At 39.2% G+C, this 21,718-nt stretch overlaps 1 protein-coding gene across 1 annotated transcript in view; it reads right to left on the bottom strand.

Moving 5' to 3' along the window:
- Positions 1-21,718, bottom strand: part of LOC124711323 (midasin-like) — a 128,124-nt gene that overhangs the window by 32,673 nt on the left and 73,733 nt on the right. The window contains exons 9-13 of the mRNA XM_047241341.1: positions 21,120-21,286; positions 18,040-18,344; positions 9,227-9,358; positions 5,328-5,533; positions 1,475-1,589 (exon numbers count right to left, since the gene is read on the bottom strand). Coding sequence (XP_047097297.1) covers positions 1,475-1,589; positions 5,328-5,533; positions 9,227-9,358; positions 18,040-18,344; positions 21,120-21,286 — 925 coding nt within the window. The remainder of the gene's footprint in view (positions 1-1,474; positions 1,590-5,327; positions 5,534-9,226; positions 9,359-18,039; positions 18,345-21,119; positions 21,287-21,718) is intronic.

The raw sequence follows: 21,718 nt of genomic DNA, 5'->3' as shown, positions 1-21,718 counted from the left end.
GATGCGGGATGCGAAAGCTGTTTTCAGGTTGTTGGTGTAATGCTTCAGGGATTCCGGACTGGAGCAGATTCGTTTGCCACGAAGACCTAGGCTGTAGGGAAGGGACCATTTGATGTGGAATGGGTGGCAGCTGTCATAATGGAGGTACTGTTGCTTGTTGATGTGGACGGACGTGTGAAGCTCGCCATTGGACAGGTGGAGGTCAGTGTCAAGGAAAGTGGCATGGGATTTGGAGTACGACCAAGTGAATCTGATGGAACCAAAGGAGTTGAGGTTGGAGAGGAAATTCTGGAGTTGTTCTTCATTGTGAGTCCAGATCATGAAAATGTCATCACTAAATCTGTACCAAACTTTGGGTTGGCAGGCCTGGGTAACCAAGAAGGCTTCCTCTAAGCGACCCATGAATAGGTTGGCGTACGAGGGGGCCATCCTGGTAGCCATGGCTGTTCCCTTTAATTGTTGGTATGTCTGGCCTTCGAAAGTGGAGAAGTTGTGGGTCAGGATGAAGCTGGCTAAGGTAATGAGGAAAGAGGTTTTAGGTAGGGTGGCAGGTGATCGGCTTGAAAGGAAGTGCTCCATTGCAGCGAGGCCCTGGACGTGCGGAATATTTGTGTATAAGGAAGTGGGATCAATGGTTACAAGGATGGTTTCCGGGGGTAACAGAGTGGGTAAGGATTCCAGGCGTTCGAGAAAGTGGTTGGTGTCTTTGATGAAGGATGGGAGACTGCATGTAATGGGTTGAAGGTGTTGATCTACTTAGGCAGAGATACGTTCTGTGGGGGCTTGGTAACCAGCTACAATGGGATGGCCGTGATGATTGAGTTTGTGAATTTTAGGAAGAAAGTAGAAGGTAGGGGTGCGGTGTGTTGGTGGGGTCAGGAGGTTGATGGAGTCAGGTGAAAGGTTTTGTAGGGGGCCTAAGGTTCTGATGATTCCTTGCAGCTCCGCCTGGACATCAGGAATGGGATTACCTTGGCAAACTTTGTAAGTAGTGTTGTCTGAAAGCTGACGCAGTCCCTTAGCCACATACTCCCGACGATCAAGTACCACAGCTGTGGAACCCTTGTCCGCCGGAAGAATGACGATGGATCGGTCAGCCTTCAGATCATTTACTTTTATTTCACTTTACTTTTATTTTTCACTTTACTTTTATTTCACTTTACTTTTATTTCACTGCAAATATTAAGTCAGGAACTATTATTCTACATTGTACCATTGTACTGTGACTTAAAAGTTTATACATCCTGTATATACAGTGTATCTGTCAGCAAACCATCTGCATTTACTGTGCTCACTTACAAAATGAAATAGTTGCTGTAACTCTAAAAACGAAAGTAAATAAATATAAAACAATGCAAAATATTGCTCTACAAGATACAATAATTATTAAAAAAATAAGGAGGCAGAATTTTTTTATGGCATAAAATATCAATTCTAAAAAATACTGTTCACTTCAATAATGGAGTATACGAACCTTTTCACTAATAGAAAGACTGCTGGTAAGCAGACTATTTGAGCTTGGCACTGAATGTATCAGGGCATCTAGGAACCAGCTGAATGTTCCTTTACAAGCTAAAGCGTCATAATACCTATAGTTGAAAACAAAATGTCAGTAAGCTAACAGAAAGCAAAAACCAAGAGGCATGTTAAGCATAAAAAAGAAATTTCTCAAAAGTATACAAGTTAAGTTAGCTTATAATACAAAAGAGTGGGTCATTAGCATCAAACTAAATATATGCAAAGATCTTGAGCTATGCCATGCTTATTCTCAGCTGACAAAATTATGGCCAGATTTACTGAAATCTTCTGCATCACTCTGTTTTTATTTCTTCGGCCCTCTCTCCCCTTCATATTGCAGTCAAGTTACAAATGCCCCATTAGCAATGAATTCATCAGAAATAAAGTGCCATAATCAATAAAACGAGGGTCAGAAGAAGGAATGTTGAAACTTAGTTTTTTAAGTATCAAAAGAAGTTGGCTACACCAACAGATAAAATTTGGAACTCATTGGCCGACAATATCTTAGCTATGATATTGCATTATGTTACTAGTTAGTAGATGGTAAAATGCAGCACTGCTAATAGGTACGAGACTAATATAATAGTCAAATTCGAATATGCCATGCCCAAACAAGTAATTGGCAGTAATTAAAAATGAAGGAAAAGAATTTCCCGGAAATTATTTTGTCCTGTGTATTCTATCCCACCTATAATATTATATATTTCTCTTGTCCAAAGTTTCAAGGTGACATTTAACAACTTTCCTTATTCTTTTTGTTTTCATTTCAATATTTTGTCCATATTGTTGTCAGCTTACTGATATTTACAAGTCTAATGGAAGCAGCAATTTCCTTGCCTCAAAAGTACAGCAATTTTTTTTTTTTTTAATTACCAATACCTGTGAGACAGCATGTCCATATCAACACTATTTAATAAGAAATAAAAAGTGAAGATAAAATTTGCAGTGTACAAGCATTTCACAAAAACGTTCATAATCGAAGATGGTTCTATACCAATAACTTAGCACTCATGCCAACTGCACAAACGTACACTTTACATATTTTAACATTACGCATATGTAGGCAAGCTAATCAGTTGCTTACAACTGGTATAAGGGGAGGTGAATTTGCTTGTGTAGCTGAAAGCTGGCTGGCCCCAGGGCAGAGAATGTGTCTCGTCTGGGCGGGACACAGCGGCTGCCGCAGGTGAGCCAGGTGCAAGGACGAGCAGTGTCACCAGATATGTGTAAATCCCAAAGCTGGGAATTTGGATGGCTGTTGTTCGTATGGCCATTATGCAGGAGACAATGCTCTAAAAACTGCGGGGTGTCAGACAAGCTGAAAGATGGCTTCTTTTAGCTCTTTAGGAGTCTATAATAGTTTACAAAAGAATATTAAACCAAATATGAATACATCTGCGATCTCGGAAAATGAGGCACATCCAAGGATTCACCAATATTTCAATATCTTTAAAATTACAAATGTTAATATTCAAAACAAATAAACATTTTCACAAGGAATCTCTGAATTAACAACTTTGAAATGTCTCGAGCAATTTCCAGAAACTATATGTAGTATGATAGATATCATCCCAGAAAGCCATTCATGTGTATCTATTTTATTTGTTAATTTATGAAATATTTATACCTTTTTTACTAGAAAAATGTTTATCAGAATGTCATATTCTCCACAACTACACTGCAAACGAATACAGTATGAATAAGTCACATATTGTTATACTTGTGTTTTTATGTAATGAGCAGGTTACTATTTGGCTAGTAACTTTACTTAAATGTTGATTGCAAGTGCTATTACAAAACTGTGCTATTTTACAAGTGGTCAATCACACGTGTTAGTGGGTGCTACACTAGAAAAGAGAAATAAAGATGATTCTGTCAAGAAGGCATAAATAATTGTTTAAACAATTTGTTGTCATGTAACGTGGGTGCAAATGCACATGAATACTAGCCTATTAGTTACGAACAACCCTTTTTTTGTAATTATTGTGAATGATCTCAATGTGACCAAATATTTATAACTATACTTTATTTAAATATTGATTTAACATATTAATTTTGTCTGGGAAGTGATCTTGTTGACTCAAAACAAATCTGTAAAGCTTAGTTATGCTGTATTTTTTGTGGGAATTGTCTTCATCAGCTGATGGGAAAGCAGACAGTAGAGGTAAAGTGAAGACTGGGACTTTTTCAAGTGAAGAGCTCAAGGGAACGATTCTGGACAATTTTACATTAGTTCTGGAAGGAGGCAGGCTTCCATGTGGTAACAAGTGGTATTCGATCATGGAGGAGTTTTTTTATTCTGATGGGACTTTATATTTCAAAAGGTCTAAATGTGCTCCAGAGTACAACTTTAATTCTTTCTGCCTGTATCACAGAACTGACGATAGACAGAGTATGGGTTACTATTCTTCATTATGAAAAGGAAAGTTGCCACTCACCATACAGCAGAAAGGTGAGTTGCAGATAGGCACAACAAAAAGACTATGTCAAAATAAAGCTTTCCACCAGTAAGCCTTCATCAAAAATAGACAGACACACACACACACACACACACACACTCTCTCTCTCTCTCTCTCTCTCTCTCTCTCTCTCTCTCTGCAGTCTCCGGCAACTGAACCCCACACTCAGTGGTGTGTGTGTGTGTGTGTGTGTGTGTGTGTGTGGGGGGGGGGGGGGGGGGGGTCTATTTTTGACAAAGGCCTCACTGGCCGAAAGCTTTATATGTGACAGTCCTTTTTTTTTTTGTGCGACTCAGCACCTCCGCTATATGGTGAGTGGCAACTTTCCTTTTCATACTATTGTTACATTCTATCCTGGATTATCCATTACTATTATTTGTATCATGTGCCTCAATTTGTGAATCATCATCTTGAACTCTGAACTATTTTGAACTGATGAATATTTTATGTACTGTGATTATGAGATGGACTTAGTTTTCACGTATCTTTTTTAACTATCTAGTTTGTGGATTTTGCTACCATTCTCATAATGTTCTCAATGTTACTTAACTGCAGTTTAGAAGAGAGTTTCGGTCTATATTATATTTAATTATTGCACAGGCATTTTCCATTTATTTGGGATATCCTTTCTTGAATAAACATTTCTCAACATAATTCTTCATCATCTACATCAATTACAGATGCTACAACAGAACCCTCTTTCGTTAAATTATTTATTTATCTCTTTTTTTATATTTCTGTGTATTTTATTAATTCACAATTCTAGCGAATGCATAGACTATTTAACTGCAGGACCACAACTACTGGTTATTATTTTCAGCCAATTAGCTGTGAGGCACGAAAGCAGATGTGCACAGCTCACCCTATAACTACATCAAGCTATTCTTTTAAACAGAGTCGTGTATACCTAAAGTATGCACAATCGCAGGTAAAAAAGCAACTGGTTTGCTTGATGGGATACTGTATAGAAGAGCAACTCAGCAGGACTAACCATTTGGCACCATCACAAGACATTTCCTGTTGCTTTTTTTCTGAGTGGCATAATTAATGGAATATGATCACTAAATATCACACCAATCATTAGTTTTTATAATTTTTGGGTTGGGAAAAAAGACCTGGTTATAAAACTTAATACAACTAACTGTATTCATTAAGATTTCACGTTTCACAAAGAAAATGGTACCCAATTTAACTGAAACAACAGACAATTCACAACATATATTTAAGAGGCACGCAGCCTCAATGGGAAAAGATCAGCATTTCTTATGAGAGATGTACCTCTGATACTAGTTTGGAATTTTAGAGCCTTATTAGGAAGTGAAGCGGAATGCACTGCAGTTGGATACTCACACAATATCAAGGTAACTGCTGTCAAGTGCAATGGCATTTTTCCATAAAAATGCACGCAACATCTCCAGTCTGATGCAGTGCTCCTTATAATCACTGAGTGAAACATTTTGCAGCATGTCTCCATTTGCACCAATGCCAAATGCCTTTTCCACCAGTCTCCAACTATGTAAGGCCAACAGAGAGTAATGTGGCAGACAAGAAGTTATCTGAGAAGAATGGAACACAATCAAACTTCAACAATTAATCATTTCAAAAGTGTCATTATTCAAATTAATACAAAATAAACTGAAATGGAAATTAGACAGTATAACTGTTCATTGCATGATATGCCACTTGGTGACCTGGACAACTTCACATAAAATGCTATGACTCTGATGTTGCTTTTGACCTTTAACAAGAACAAAAAATACTATATAAAAACTGTTTAGATCCACAACAATACAGTGCAAATCTGGATTATGTGAATATCCTGATATACTTTAAAATATGTAAGAAACATCTATTTTGTTACCCCATTCTCAGCAATTTAGTGAAAGTTTTCAAAGTAGAATAATCTTCACTTCAACATTACTTCTGATATTTAATGTTTGGGTTTGGCAAATGCCTGGAAAACATTACCTGCCATCATGTGTAGTGCCAACAGTGAAGTACGGGGGCACAGGGGGTGGAGGAGAGGGGTGGGGGCGGCCTTTTGCTCTGGGGGTACTTTTTGTTGTTATAATGTGGAAAGATATGAACACATTTTAATGTACAATAGAGGAACAGTTTGAACACGATCACCAACTGTATCAGGATGACAATACATCCTTTCATAAATCAGTATTTGTGAGGCAATGGTTTGTGGACAGTAACATTCCTGAAATGGACCAGCCTGCCCAGAGTCTCACAAGCCAAACACCTGATGAGTTAGAATGCTGACTTTGCACTACATCCTAGTATCCAACGCCATTGTCTTCTCTGGGTTTGGTTCTTGAGGAAGGACAGGCTGCCACTCCTCCAAAGACATTCAGACACCTCACTGAAAGGTCTCCAGCAGAGTTCAAGCTGCCATAAAGATGAAGGGTGGACACACCCCATAATAATGTCCACTAGTGGTTTCCTGGATGAAAAAAAAAATGGAAATGAAGTCCCATGCTTCTTTACAGAGCGTAGGGGAACGATGCGGGAGACCCGCACCGTTTTACTAGGCAAGGTCCTAGTTGAGGTGGTTTGCCATTGCCTTCCTCCGACCGTAATGGGAATGAATGATGATGATGAAGATATGACACAACAACACCCAGTCATCTCGAGGTAGGAAAAATTCCTGACCCCGCCGGGAATCGAACCCGGGGCCCCGTGCTCGGGAAGCGAGAACGCTACCGCGAGACCACGAGCAGCGGACGGTTTCCTGGATACTTTTGATCAAATGATGTTTGCTGAGCACAGTCCATAATTTTGTGTCCAGAGGTGTAAGCATTATAAATATTGTTTTTATATGGCATACTCAACAATTTTGTTAATAATCTTCTACGGGAGTCACTCACCCGCCTTTGGACTGGAGTTGGAAGAGCCAGAAGTAACCTCCAGAAATAGCACTTCCTTGTGGATACAACCAACTGTGACAGAGGAGGACAACACACCACAGAACACCCACTGGTCTGTCAACTATGTCCCGTATGCTGCTCTTCTGCTCGAGACTCCGAGCGCAACTGATGTTGCAAGATTTTGAGCAATGATAGTGTAGCTTAATAATTTTTTTTTTCTCTTTTTTTTCTTTAATGGTAATTATCGTGTGTTGCATTTGCTTCTGACTTGAATAAATAAATGTTCTCTGAAGAGTCACTTAACAGGTGCGTCCACAAGTGATGGGACACAAGCAAAAAATTAGAAGTGCCTGTGAGGTTCTTGCAGCAATCAGACTGCCCACGAATGTGAGTGGGTGGTCGACTGCCAACATCCCTCACGACTGAATGCCTTCACTAAAAACTGTGCAAGACATACCTCAACGCAACACAAAATTGTGAACGATCGTGAAAACTCCAGTTTTTAAGGTGCTCAGCAGCACAGTTATTAGTGGACGGGAGGTCAAAGGAGAGGATAGCAAAGTTCTTAGTCTCGCTAATGTGCCTTTCAATGACTTGGAGCCACTAGTATATAGTCAGTTGTTACCTTCGCTCCTTAAACAATTGAAATCTTTAAAACTGATAACATACAACCTTCGTTGAAAGCTCATTCACTCACTCTACACTCCACTGTGGCACGCAAGTTAGCTCTGTTGCATATAGAAACTAACACTGTGAGATGTCTACATTTTAAGAAGGTACGAATATAATAGAGGGAAACATTCCACGTGGGAAAAATATATCTAAAAACAAAGATGATGTGACTTACCAAACAAAAGCGCTGACACGTCGATAGACACACACACAAACACAAATATACACACAAAATTCTAGCTTTCACAACCAACGGTTGCTTCGTCAGGAAAGAGGGAAGGAGAGGGAAAGACGAAAGGATGTGGGTTTTAAAGGAGAGGGTAAGGAGTCATTCCAATCCCGGGAGTGGAAAGACTTACCTTAGGGGGAAAAAAGGATGGGTATACACTCGCACACACACACATATCCATCCACACATATACAGACACAAGCAGACATATTAAAAGGCAAAGAGTTTGGGCAAAGATGTCAGTCGAGGAGTCTCGAGCAGAAGAGCAGCATACGGGACATAGTTGACAGACCAGTGGGTGTTCTGTGGTGTGTTGTCCTCCTCTGACATCTCTGCCCAAACTCTTTGTTTTTAGATATATTTTAAGAAGGTACATTTGACAAAATTATACAAATGGAAGAAATAACACGAAAGCTGATGTAATGTGGCTGGTTACTCATAAACATAAACAACGGATGCGTTGCCACCCTGAAAACACAGTACATCTCCTACTTACACTTGTGTCATCATCACCTGGAACACAGTGGTGAATGACAGACTGACCACTTGCTGCCCAGGTATAGCGATATATATCATAGTGTGGTTTGGTGGTCAAGTGGATAACTGTCGAAATACCAAACCGAATGTCTGCAGTTCAGTTCCCAAACTGTCGTAGGGTTTATTCTGACCTTTTTTTTTTCCTACTCTGACAAGGATTTGCACAAATGTGAAAAATATCAAGCTGCACTGTGGTTCAGAGTCCACATTGTAACTGTAGTCCTAGTGAATGGGTAAGTAATTTCAAAATTAGAGGAAGGTCATACCACCTCCAACAGGACCACAACTGGTAACGCACAGCAGTGTCCAAATAAACCTTCAGCTCAAAAACAACTTTACTTTAGTTAAGATATGTTGTACAACATATGGACACCACAGATGCCATACTCTGCTTGAGACAGAACCAGTGCACTACCTGGATGTGTCCTGTCCAGAGGACATTACAGTGTAACTACTCTCACAGGCTGAAGAGGGGGAATTCCACAGCCACGTAACTGGCTTAACTAAAGGCAGCTCCTTATTCCTCAACCTCAGACAGTTTTTTGCTCACTTTATGTGATCCTGTGACTCGACAGTAAGCTGATAACTTGTATGTGGATGGCACACTGAGATACAATATGGTGTATGTAGACATTCTCAACTGCTTCATCTGTGGCTTCACTTCCCTGAATTCCCTGTGCCCAGTGAGGTGCTATTGCAAATGAGGCAGAATATGAATGCTGGTGTAGCAAGGTGACTACAACTGATTTCATTAACACAGGTATACTGAACTGTTGTATTTCGTGAGCATTTTGAAATCTGTGTTTTGATTTTGTGAACACTTTGAAATCTATTTCCACTATATAAATCTTAAATCTATTTCCACTATACAAATCTTAATTTTCTGGGACAAAAACTATTTTTCACACATTTTGGGATAAAAGTTGGGCAATTCATACCTTACTGGTGTCTGCTTCTAAATCCACCACCTCTACTAAACTCTCTGCAGACTTTACAGTAGTATTATTACATGCCAGGGACTTCACCAGGTGTGCTAACTGCCATCTGATCATCTCAGGTACTGTTCCATCCTGTAGTAAGAAGAAACCATTGCATTAAGAAAGCCAGAAAATATTATCAAAAGATTTTATACAAGTCTCATGTCATTTACTGAGAGTCCATTTGCAGAGAATAACTAAATAATTTTCTGAAAGACATTATTTACAATTTCCTCAGCTAATTCTTGTTTGCTGGGTGTGATTACTTTTTGCTAATGATACATGCGCGGTAATCGCATGCAACAAACAATAATTAGCTGAGGCAATTGTAAACAATACCTTTCAGAAAATTATTGAGTGGTTCTCTGCAAATGGACTCTCACTAAATTTTGAGAAAACACAACATATACAGTTCTGTGCAGTAAATGGCACAACAATATTGATAAATATAGACTTTGATCAGAAATCTGTTGATAAGGCAGAATGTTCAAAATTTCTGGGTGTGTGAACTGGTGAGAAATTGGAAACACGCTGATGATCTGCTGAAACATTTGAGTTCAGCTACTTATGATATTAGGGTTATTGCAAATTTTGGTGATAAACATATAAGTAAATTAGCATACTATGCCCACTTTCATTCACTGCTTTCAAACTGCATCACATTTTGAGGTAATTCATCATTAAGAGAAAAAGCATTCATTGCACAAAAGCATGCAATCATAATAACAGCCAGAGCCTATCCAAGATCACCTTGCAGACATTTATTGAAGGAAATAGGGATATTCGCAGTACCTTCACAATATTCACCTATGAAATTTGTTATTAATAACCCATCCCAGTTCAAAAATAACAGCAAATTGTATAGTTGTAACACTAGTAGAAAGGATGATCTTCACTATTCTGGGTTAAATCTGACTTTGGCACAGAAAGTGGAGAATTAACTTCCACTAAAGCCCTTGTTCATTTACCAAATAGTCAACCAGCATTTAAAAACAAATTAAAATAATTTCTGAATGACAACTCCTCCTAATCAATAGATGAATTTTTAGATATGAAGCATTAACTGTAAAGAAAAAAAAGTAATAATTTTATATCTTGTGAAGAAACCTTATGCTAAACTGACATGTTTCACATCATTGTGAAAAGTCGTTTCCATGAGCTATGGAACAAGTATTACTGTAATGTTATGTCCATAACAAATCATTAACTTAACACTTTTAAGGAAAATATGAAGATTTCTTAGCCACACAATGAATGTACGTTTTCGGTCATAAATGCACTCAAATTTCGGCATAGACACTTTTTAGACACACTATCTAATATGTTTCCAGCAAATAGACCTCACCACACAAGTGTAATTCTGGGATTTCTGCAATATATGCATTTACAACTGTCATAACCACTTCATAAAATACAGTACATCCAATTTCCAACACGCTACTGTATTCTCACTGACATTTAGCTTTCTGGCAACTGCAGCAATTGGTGAAGCAGATGACACCAGATTTCTGTGACAGAGGGTAGATGGAACACTCATATCTACATCTATGCAACACATATCACCTCATGGAGTGTGGCGAAGGACACTTCTTGTACCAATATCAATTTTACCCCTTGCTTGATCCACTTGCAGGTGGTTCATGGCAAGGACAACTGAGAGTAACACTACATGTCAGCTCTGATTTGTCTGATATTCTCATCAAGGTCATTTCACGAGAGGTATTTGGGAGAGAAAACCAACAATGGAAAATCCAGGATGGAATTAACAATATTATAGTGGAGATGCTAAGCTGTGGAGAGGCACAACAAAATAATTGTCAGAAAGTGATCTTTCAGCCAATGAGGCCTTCATTGGAGATGAAAACACACACACACGCACACACACACACACACACACACACACACACACACACACACACACACACACACACAGTCTCTGGCAGCTGAACAGTCTGGCTTCATGTCAATTAAACTCTTCTCAGATTAATTGAGGGGGGGCGTATGGGACTAAATGGGAAGGTCATCAGTCCCACAATTCCAAAGTTACTCACGGATGAGAGAGGGTCCACTAAAAGTGGACAGATCTAGGCAGAGGAGTCAAACTATAAATACACACAGTAGAAGGCATAAAAGGGTAGACTAAATCTAAGAACTGGAAAAACAGAGGGGTGAAATAGTAGTCTGTCCATGGGGGAGTGGTCATGGGTCCCAGACCGACAAAACATGAAGAGAGATCCCAACCAAAACCTCACAGCGCTGTTCCAGGGATGAAGCAAAACCTTACATCTGAAAATAAAAACCACTTTCACGCAAGAAACTGAGGACACGTTCAACCGTCCATGAGCTGTCTGCTAATATTAAAATTAAGGAATCTGGAAGACTATGCTTAGCATGAAGGACAATATGTGGGATACCGTCAATCTGGCTCCACAATCACACAGTGGGGGTGGTTCGTTAAGCAGGAGGAAACATTGGGTGAGCCTGATATTACCAATACGTAGATGGTATAAAACAGTGGACTCCTTACGAGAGGAGCAGAAGGAAGAGCGCTAAACTGCAGTAGCCTCCTCGACTGTACAGAGTTTATTACTGTGAGAAGTAGCGCACCAGATGACATTCTCCTATTGGGCAAAGAGAGATCTGACGTAGAACCGCATACCCAACAGCTGGAATCATGAAAGGGAACGGGGAGAAGTATTTGCTTCTCTATCCAAATGGTCAGCCAGTTCATTCTTCAGAACGCTCACATGACTTGGGGCCTAGAGAAAGACAACTAAGCAGGTGGCACGGCCAAAGGCAGAGAGGAGGTCACGGATAGCAGAGACCAAAGGGTGATGAGAGTAGTTTGGGTTGATAGCCTGCTGGCTGCTCATTGAGTCAGTACAAATTAAAACACTGTGGAGGGAGGCCTGAGAAACAAAATGGAGGGCCCTGTGAATAGCTAGGAGCTCTGCTGAGAACACACTACCACGATCCCGGCAATAAATGGTGTTCTAAACCAGTAGGAGATGTGAAAGTGTGTCCTGCCTTACCTATCATCTTAGAACCATCACTATAGAAGGGGAGGGGAGCAGGGGGGGGATACACGGGGCGCATTCCAGTGAGTGGAGACAGAGATCCCGACAGAGGGGAGTGAGACGCATTCCCACAGGCAATCCCACCCACGGGCATTATCAGGAGAGAGACTTCCCTTGTTGGCAAAGAAGACATATTACATGGGACGGTCAGGGAATTGGTGAATTGTGATTGCAAAAGAAACCGAGAGTTGGCTCCATCGTATTTGTAGAGGGGGAATCCCCGCTTCTGCAATGAGACTGTCAACGGTACTAGTGCGAAAGGCACCATTAACCAGACACACCCCGCAATGGTGAACAGGGTCCAGTATTTGCAGTGTGAAGGAGTCACTGAGCCACAAACCTGACTACCATAATCTAGTCTGGACAAAACCAGAGCACAGTAAAGATGGAGAAGTGTGGTACAGTCTGTACCCCAAGAAGTGTGGGCCAGGAGGTGGAGAGCGTTAAGCTTCAGCATGCGTGCAGTCTTCAGGTGGTGAATATGGAGCAGTCACGTCAGCTTTTTATCAAAAATATCACCCAAGAAACTGGACGGTGATACAACATCGAGGAGCTGGTCACCCAAATAAAATTCTGGGTTGGGTCGGTCTGTGGGTCGATGACAAAAATGCATAATTCGAGTTTTGGACGGATAAAGCTGGAAGCTGTGGGAGACGGCCCTTGCAGAGGCCCGCCAGGTGGCACCTTGGAGCCGGTGCTCCACAGATGTTACCGAGAGGGAGCTGCACCAGATGCAAAAATCATCGACGTACAATGCTGGGGTATCCACGTGCCCAACAGAGGTTACAAACCGACTGATGGCTGATTGTTGTTTCCAGCAGTGACACTGACTCTCAGCAGATCTTCCTGCATTTTGCCACGGCCTTCCGGCATTGCAGCATTCCTAGAGACAACAGCATCCGTAAATGGCCTGGTGGAGCTTCTTAACTATATCCACATCATTTATATATACTGTAAACAGTAGCAATCCTACAACACTCCCTCCGGGTATACTGAAAGTTAACTCTATGCTCGATGATCTTGTCCTATTAAGAGTGACACATTGAGTTCTACTTGCAAGAAAGTGCTGAAATTGGTCACCAGTCTGGTCCACTACAGAGTAAATGTTTGTTTTGTTCACTAAGTGACAGTGCAAATATCTATCAATTGCCTTCTGAGATAAAGGACACAATATGAACCTAGGCTCCATTGTCCGAGGAGCTCTGGATCTCATACAAAAATAAACCAAGCCAAGTTTCGCCAGATCTTCGTTTGCAGTATAACTATAAAGATATATGTGATCTGAGGCTTTCCCGGAGCATATGCTGCTTCTGAGGTTCTCGGCTGTACAGCTGAAGCCAATCGTCAAAGGTCCATGATATTTCTGTGAATAACTGTTCCACCATCATCAGTTGGTGCTGATGGAAATATGGTTCAGCTGCATGCTGGCAGTATTTATACCTACAGAGTTCGGGCCTCGTTAGCCCGATGCTGTGCTCGGTGGTGTGAGGGCATGTTGCTGCAACTGTGTGTGTGTGTGTGTGTGTGTGTGTGTGTGTGTGTGTGTGTGTGAGAGAGAGGGGTGCCTTCGATTGACTTCCTTCCACCGGGCTGTCACATCTTGTGCCCGGATGTCACGTTCTGCTTTGGTAGAGCTTAGTATTGGCTCCCACGTCTTGCTAAATTGGACACCAATGTTCCTATTGATTAAATTATGTCACACTGATTTCAATTGTTTCTTTGAAAATGGAGTCCAAAAATTTATCAGTGGTAACCAAGACTTTTGCTTGCTGTAAATTAATTTTATGTCCATTCCCAATGCAATGTTCTCTTATTGCACACTTGCTGTGGTGTGTTCTGTACATCAATCTTCAATTGCGCAGATTGTGTATCAGCTATCAGGTGTACTGCATTCACACGGAACTTGGTACATCCCCACTTTTTGAGACCCAGGTTGGATTAGATTAGATTCAGTTTTTGTTCCACAGACCCAAAAATGAGATGAATCTTATGGGTGTGGAACAAGTCAGAAAATTTAAAACTAATAACATAAAACATTTGAATATAATACTTACTACCCTGATCATTTGCCAGGAGATTGTCAAAATATCTGAATACATTACAGTGAAGTGGAACGGCTAACATTTACAGAATTAATACGCTGTCACAATGAAACATAGTTACGCACTTTTAATAAATTTATCATACACAAAATACATAATATTAACTGTTGTGGCCAGATGCTGTCAAAACTGAAATCTAATAGACATTTTTATTTCAGCTGGCCTGACAGTCTCTTTTAAATGGTTCAAATGGCTCTGAGCACTATGGGACTTAACATCTGAGGTCATCAGTCCCCTAGAACTTAGAACTACTTAAACCTAACTAACCTCCAGACATCACACACATCCGTGCCCGAGGCAGGATTAGAACCTGCAACTGTAGCAGCAGCAGCGCGGTTCCAGACTGAAGCGCCTAGAACCACTCGGCCACACCAGCCGGCAGTCTCTGTTAAGATATTCATCTATAGAGTAGGAGATGCCTATCAAAAATCTTTCAAACTCTATTGAAACAGTGATTTATATGAAACCAAGTTTTTAGTAGTTGCTGGCAATTTATTAAAAGTGTGTGTTCCTGAGTACTGGACCCTTTTTGGACCAAGTTAAGTGATTATCTCTTATTCCTAGCATTGATACTATGAGTTGAGCTATTGGTTGGAAATAGAGACATATTACTTGCAACAAATTTCATTAAGTAATAAATATACTGAGGAGCAGTGCTCAAAACACACAGCGCCTTGAACAGGTTTCTACATGATGTTCTTAAATTTACACCACAAATGAGTCTTATTACATGCATTTGCATGCTAAAAACTTTTGTTCAGTTTGGCGAGTTACCCCAGAATATGATACCATAAGAGACAACAGAACAAAAGGAAACAAAGTATGCAATTTTTTAATATATTTATATCTCCTACATCTGACATCATTCTCACTACAAATACAGACTTGTTTAGGCACTTCAGCAATTCTATGGTATGCTCTTCCCAACTGAATTTATTACCGAGTTGTAATCTCAGAAATTTATCACTGTCAACTTCTTCAATCTGCATTTCTTCATATGTTATACACATACTGGAAGAAAATCTCTTACAGGCTCTGAACTGTGTCTTTTCAAAATTTAATGACTGTGAATTAGCTTCAAACCCTTTATTAATGTTAGTGAAAATTTGATAAGCAGCCATTTCTAAATCTGTGTTTAACTTGCTACTTATTGCAATGTTTGCATCATCTGCAACCAAAACAAACTTTGCATCTCGCAATGTAACAGACAAGAGATCGTTAATGTACAGAAGAAAATACAAGAGACCCAAGATGCAACCTCAAGGAACACCACATGTAATTAATTTCCAATCAGATGAAGACTGACTGCTTACTGCACAGGTATTTCACAGTGACACCCTTTGTTTCCTGTTAGATAGATAAGACCATTTCGCAGTATTGCCAGAGACACCATAAAATTCTAATTTACTTAAGAGAATGCTGTGGTTCACACAGTCAAAAACAATTGACAGGTCACAGAAAATGCCATTAGCCTTTAATTTGTTATCTAATTAATTAAGGGCATTCTCACTGTAAGTGTAAATAGCCTCCTCTATATCGAAACCCCCAAGGAATCCAAACTGTGAACTGGTCAATATAATATTTGCAGTAAGATGCTTAAGTAGACACTTGAAGACAACCTTTTCAAACATTTTATGGTATCTCTTTATCCCCCTTCTTGTAAAGAGACTTAAGTTTGGCATATTTTAGCCAGTCTGGAAATGTTCCGCTGATAAAGAGATTGAGTACACAAATAACTTAAAACAGAACTCAACTTGCATGAGGATGCTTTGATTAATTTTGCTGATATGTTATCATAACCTCTAGAATACTTTGATTTTAAGGATTTACTGATGGATGCTACTTCATTGGGAGACACAAGTATCATTTTCATTTCACTGAAGTTATTTGTAAGACTGGTATCAGATATTCCATTGTACTGTTTACTGAACCCGATAACCCGCAGCTATCAGTAACAGAAAGAAAGTAGTTGTTTAAGTGGTTTGCAACACTACATGAACTTGTTACCAATGTCTCATTTATTAACTATGTGCCTTTACAACCCTCCTTCAAAACAGAAATGGTCTGCATTTTTTCCAATCGGTTAGTACCTTTTGTTGCTACAGGAACCTACAACAAACTGCAAGTACAAGATGAAAAAGATCCTTCACATAATCTGTGTAGAATCTCTGATGCCTTTCTATTGTTGAGCAAATTTTTGTTGATTTTGTATTCCACAATCACTTGTCTCAGTATCTTCCAATTTGGAAAATGTGATGGTTGAAACTAGGAAGAAATTATAAAATTTAGCAGCAAAGCTGTTTTGACTGCTGTTTAGTTTCTGGTGTGGAGGATTCCTATCCAGAGTAACATATTGGTACATAAAATTTTAAAATAATTCAAACATTATGATGAAATTTATTTCCATATTTACCCCCCCCCCCCCCCCGCCCCTCCTTTCTTGAATGGGAGGGGGGTCAGCAATTAACAAATCTGGCACCCACCTAGCTATTACTTTTCATGTGAAATGCACTGAACTGAATATGCCAATGGTATTGCCAGCTATTTAATAAACCATCAATTATCAGTTGTGCAATACCACATAAAGCACTCTCACGATATAAAGGTTTTCAGTGTGTCACGTATTGCAGCTCTGAAGAAGGCCTTTTGTCTGCAAGTTTAAATGTTTCATTATGCCTGTCTTTGACTCGATGCCTCCTCTATACACCTGAGGAGCAATCTATCATTTTCATAATATTATTGTTATTCCATCCTGAAATTTCCATTGTCTGAGTAATGTTTAAGTGAGATGACATAAACAGAACTGCCCAAACCAAACCTATACCAAGCACAAAATGCATGGTTTGTGAAACGGCCAAAGCCCTTGTGAAAATGAGCAAAGCCCAAAACTAGTGTATCAATAAATAATTAGCACCTTTGGTGTTAAACATTCAAAAATTTCTTTTCTTCACTCTCATGATGTTTTTAGACATTCTTTAGATGGACTATCTACAATGGGTATTATATGTTTGAATTTAGCTACCATTTCTTAACTGCTGGAAGCACAGGATCAGAGTTCTTTTAAAAATTTACCAACTCTGGATGAATTTCTGTTGGTAATAAAACATCCTAAAACATAAACTTCATAAAAGTATTTTATTCCAGTTTCTACATTTGAACAAAATACACATATTATGAGTAATATGAAGAACCAAATAAACAAAACTATTTCGTTGGCCAAGTTGACAACTGGCTTACATATGCAACATATAAAAAAATCTCCTTGTCTTTTTAATGGCAATAAATGTTTTAATCTTCATGGTAAGAACCACTAACTTGAAATCATTCTGTGTAAAATTAAAAGACGAATTTGAATAAGTAGCTGAATCTTGAGCTTCCAGAATTTTCTAAAATTGCTTCATCAGGGCTGTCTGTGACTCAACATCTCCACTATATGATGAGCAGCAATCTATCCTTTTTATGATATTTGACACCTTTAAAATGTGAATTTATTCATACAACACTTAGCCTTCTATTTTATTACCAATCAAGCTGCAAATGAATGTGCTTATGAGGATAAGGCATACAGTGGGAAAATACCTGTAATTTCATTTACCTGTAACTTTGTGTGCTTTGCTGTCAGGTAGATTGCTGCGAGCTTCAGGGGGGTGCTGGGCAACCGAGAGAAAAATTTAGCAGCTTCATCGACCACCTTGCTGTCCTCCTCCGACTTTTTGTCTGGGTTCTGCAACAACACAGCAAGAGCTGCCATCCCCAAGCGAAGCGACAGTACTTCCATGACTGGCCACAATTCTGAAGGTACAGTAGTTGCTTCAAATGCTGCATCACTTGTACGATGGTCATCTTCATCTTCATCTTCGGCTGAGAAGCTACTGATAGCATCATCTGACAAACGTGTAACTGTGAATGCGAAAGATTACATTTCAGATATTGGTGTAGAATTCAGTTTCTTTATTTCTAGTAAGTATAAAATGGAGTCATAGGGCATGTTTCCAAAAATAATTTTTACTACAAGAAAGGAAAGAGTGACTAATCTGATTTTAAACCTTCATTCCCTCTTTTCATCAGAGTGATACTTCTAATACATTTTGTCAAACCTACTCATGTTAACAAACACAGTGGCTATGCACCAGCTATTTATAAACAAGAGAAGAAGTAGTAACACGTTCAAGATCAGCTAATGGCTGTGTCGAATGGACGTGAATGTCTTACAATGAATGTTCTTACTGTGGAACATCGAGGAACATATTTGAGGGGCAAACAGTAAATCGTGCACCGCACATACATGCTGATGCTAACTTGCTAAAACATTCAACCGTACAGTAACTGGACAGAACTGCTGACGACAATGCACTGTCTCTGGAGCAATCACTTCGGAACTGATACTGCAATGAGTGTGCTGGTGCTTACAAAATGTGTATTTTCATTAATATTAATCTGTTTCTGACAAACACAATGTCACTGACAAGCTCTTGTTACAGGCATTGACTTTAACTGGGCAGAGCACCATACATTATACTAATGAATTATGAATAACTTACATCATTGCAAGAATTCAGATCTGCCTGTTACGCAAACAATAAAGTGATGAATAATTTACATTGTACTTGTGAGAAACATTCTGCTGTCAATTTGTGGCATCAGAGGCTAGGGTTGGGGTCGGTTTGGAGGAAGAGACCAAACAGCGAGGTCATCGGTCTCGTCGGATTAGGGAAGGACGGAGAAGGAAGTCGGCCGTGCCATTTCGAAGGAACTATCCAGGCATTTGCCTGGAGTGATTTAGGGAAATCACGGAAAACCTAAATCAGGTTGGCCGGACGCGGGATTGAACCGTCATCCTCCCGAACGCGAGTCCAGTGTGCTAGCCACTGCGCCACCTCGCTCGGTAGAGGCTAGGGAGATGAGTGTATAGAAGAACAGGAACCCGGGAGTGCAATTAGCTGTGGCCAGCGGGCAGTTAGCATTGGAAACCATTGTGGCCAGTTGTGTGGTAAGAACAGTTTGGCAGTTCAGTTTGGTGGGAGTGTGTCGAGTTTTGTGTGGCAGCCAGCACACGTTGAATAGCATCTCTAATGGTAGATTGGCTGTACTAATGAAACGCACAGAAGTTATAGAGATATTTAATATCACTGATATTGTGAGTTATGCTGAGACTGCAGATAGTTCCAACAATGAACTTAAATGATTAAATTCTAGGGGAATTATTAGTAGTTCATTAAGTAATTTGTGTTAGACGGATAAGTGAACTAGTTTCAATCTACAATAGAGGAGTGTCTGCTATGATACCCTTCAAGTTCCTTTGTTTCAAAGGAGACCACAATTAGACTGGCCTTTAATTTAACACAATAAACTTTCATTGAAACATAGATGATCCCATGTGTCACCTAAATCAGTTTTTTTGAACTAGTTCACATCTGTTGAAACTTCAGAGACTTTCAGCAAAACAACGCAGAACAAAACTTATAGGGCGCAGATAATTAAGGCCATTGGAATAGTTTATGAAATATGATGATTGTCATGAATACAGAATTCACAATGCGTGAAGACAGGTACGGGCTTGTCGGACATAACCGTCCATTGGATACAAACCCCAATAACTCTAGAACAAAATCAGATAACATTCTGCTCTCAATTTCATAGAAAATTCTGATATCTCTTCATTCACTGCAATGTATGAGCTAAAATTAACCATATGCAAAGCATACATAATGCATTTGTATCTCTACGAACTCTTTAAAATTTCGAGCAATGTTTTACTTAATTTGATGCCACACAGTATGCATGATGGATAACAAAAAGAAATTCAATTCTTTATCGAGTGAAGATTTCGGACTGTAATATGGGCGAAAATTAAAATTTTTCACCAAACAGTTTTCGAAAAATAAGATGATAAATATTTCATATCGGCCAATATACCATCTCTCTGCACTGACACCAGCATCTCTCTAATTAACGGGAGGGCCAACATACTGTCTAAAGCTTGGAACATGAAGTGCTGGAAGAAAACTTTCAGAGCACTAAGCAGCTACTGCTAATACTAGGACGATGTTATGTTACTTTCACATGTGTCTATTGGTCAAGCACTGTCCATTTATTCTCTCTCAAAATTTTGAGTTGTCTCAAGTGACTTTTCACTTTGATACATCTAATACCAATAGACACAAATATATTTACAGACTTACAGACTGATCAGCTTGAAGAATGGCACTAATAACTGTTGCATCTTGCTTCCAAATATTTAAAAATACTTGTATTTTGAAATATCTAGAAAAATACAATGTTTGTCTATGAATAAAAGCAAAACAATATTTTACAAGCAGGTTCCAGTAAATCATTTTGTAAACACATTGACTTAGTGACTGTCCATCCTGATACACGTTACTACTCCCACAGCACTTCTGGTAGCACTTTTAAGAGTGTTTGGAGCTCATAGCATCAGGGTGCATGAGAGCTCGTGATGGGCATTCTTGAACTTTCTTTTGTGTCCGACTATGGTAAAATTAAGTAGATGACAGAAAGTGCTACTTGAATGCATGACCAGCATTTTCTTTTTCAAAAATATGTCCTGTGTTATTGAACAAACACGAAAATGTTTACTGTTGTATGAAAAGCAGAAGTGTTACAATATCCCACACCTTACTGAATTGCAGTGAACATTTTTCCTTAAGTAATTACCTTCTGCAGAACTGCAATCTGACCATAACATGCGATATGCCTCAATAAGATTTTCTCGTGTTTTTACACCTGATGGTTTTGTTAAGAATGCTTTAATCCACTCTGCACCAAATTGCTTCTGTGCTTCTCTTTCGTGCTCTTGCCAGCAGCTAAGTATCGCGCAAGTCCTGGAGAAGAGAAATTCATGTAATCAGTATGTTTCAAAATGATGCTAAACAATGTACACAACTAAAATAAGACTAGACAGATGAGGGGTGAGGGTCAAGTTTAATTTAATACTTACACCAATATTTGTCATTGAAACTATTGGTGTGACACATTAAAAAAGTGATTCTGATCTCTAATCTAAACTGTAAGAACTAATACTTAATTGTGTTCTTTCAGTCATAAAGAAATTAGATATTGGTGACTATACTAAAAAGTTATTTCCATGTATTAATGGAAGAAAAGGCCTTTGTCACTGATGATAAGATAAAGATTACATTAAAGAAGAATGTACAAACACAATCTATCTCATAATGTTGCTCAACATAGCTTACCAAATTATCTATGTACATCTGTAAGAAACTGAGGCTAAAAAGGAGGAGGAGGATTAGTGT

The sequence above is a fragment of the Schistocerca piceifrons genome, chromosome 8 (genome assembly GCF_021461385.2).
Source record: "Schistocerca piceifrons isolate TAMUIC-IGC-003096 chromosome 8, iqSchPice1.1, whole genome shotgun sequence".
Lineage (NCBI taxonomy): Eukaryota > Metazoa > Arthropoda > Insecta > Orthoptera > Acrididae > Schistocerca > Schistocerca piceifrons.
The sequence above is the reverse complement of the archived record's forward strand: the minus strand, read 5'-3'. Positions and strand labels throughout refer to the sequence as shown.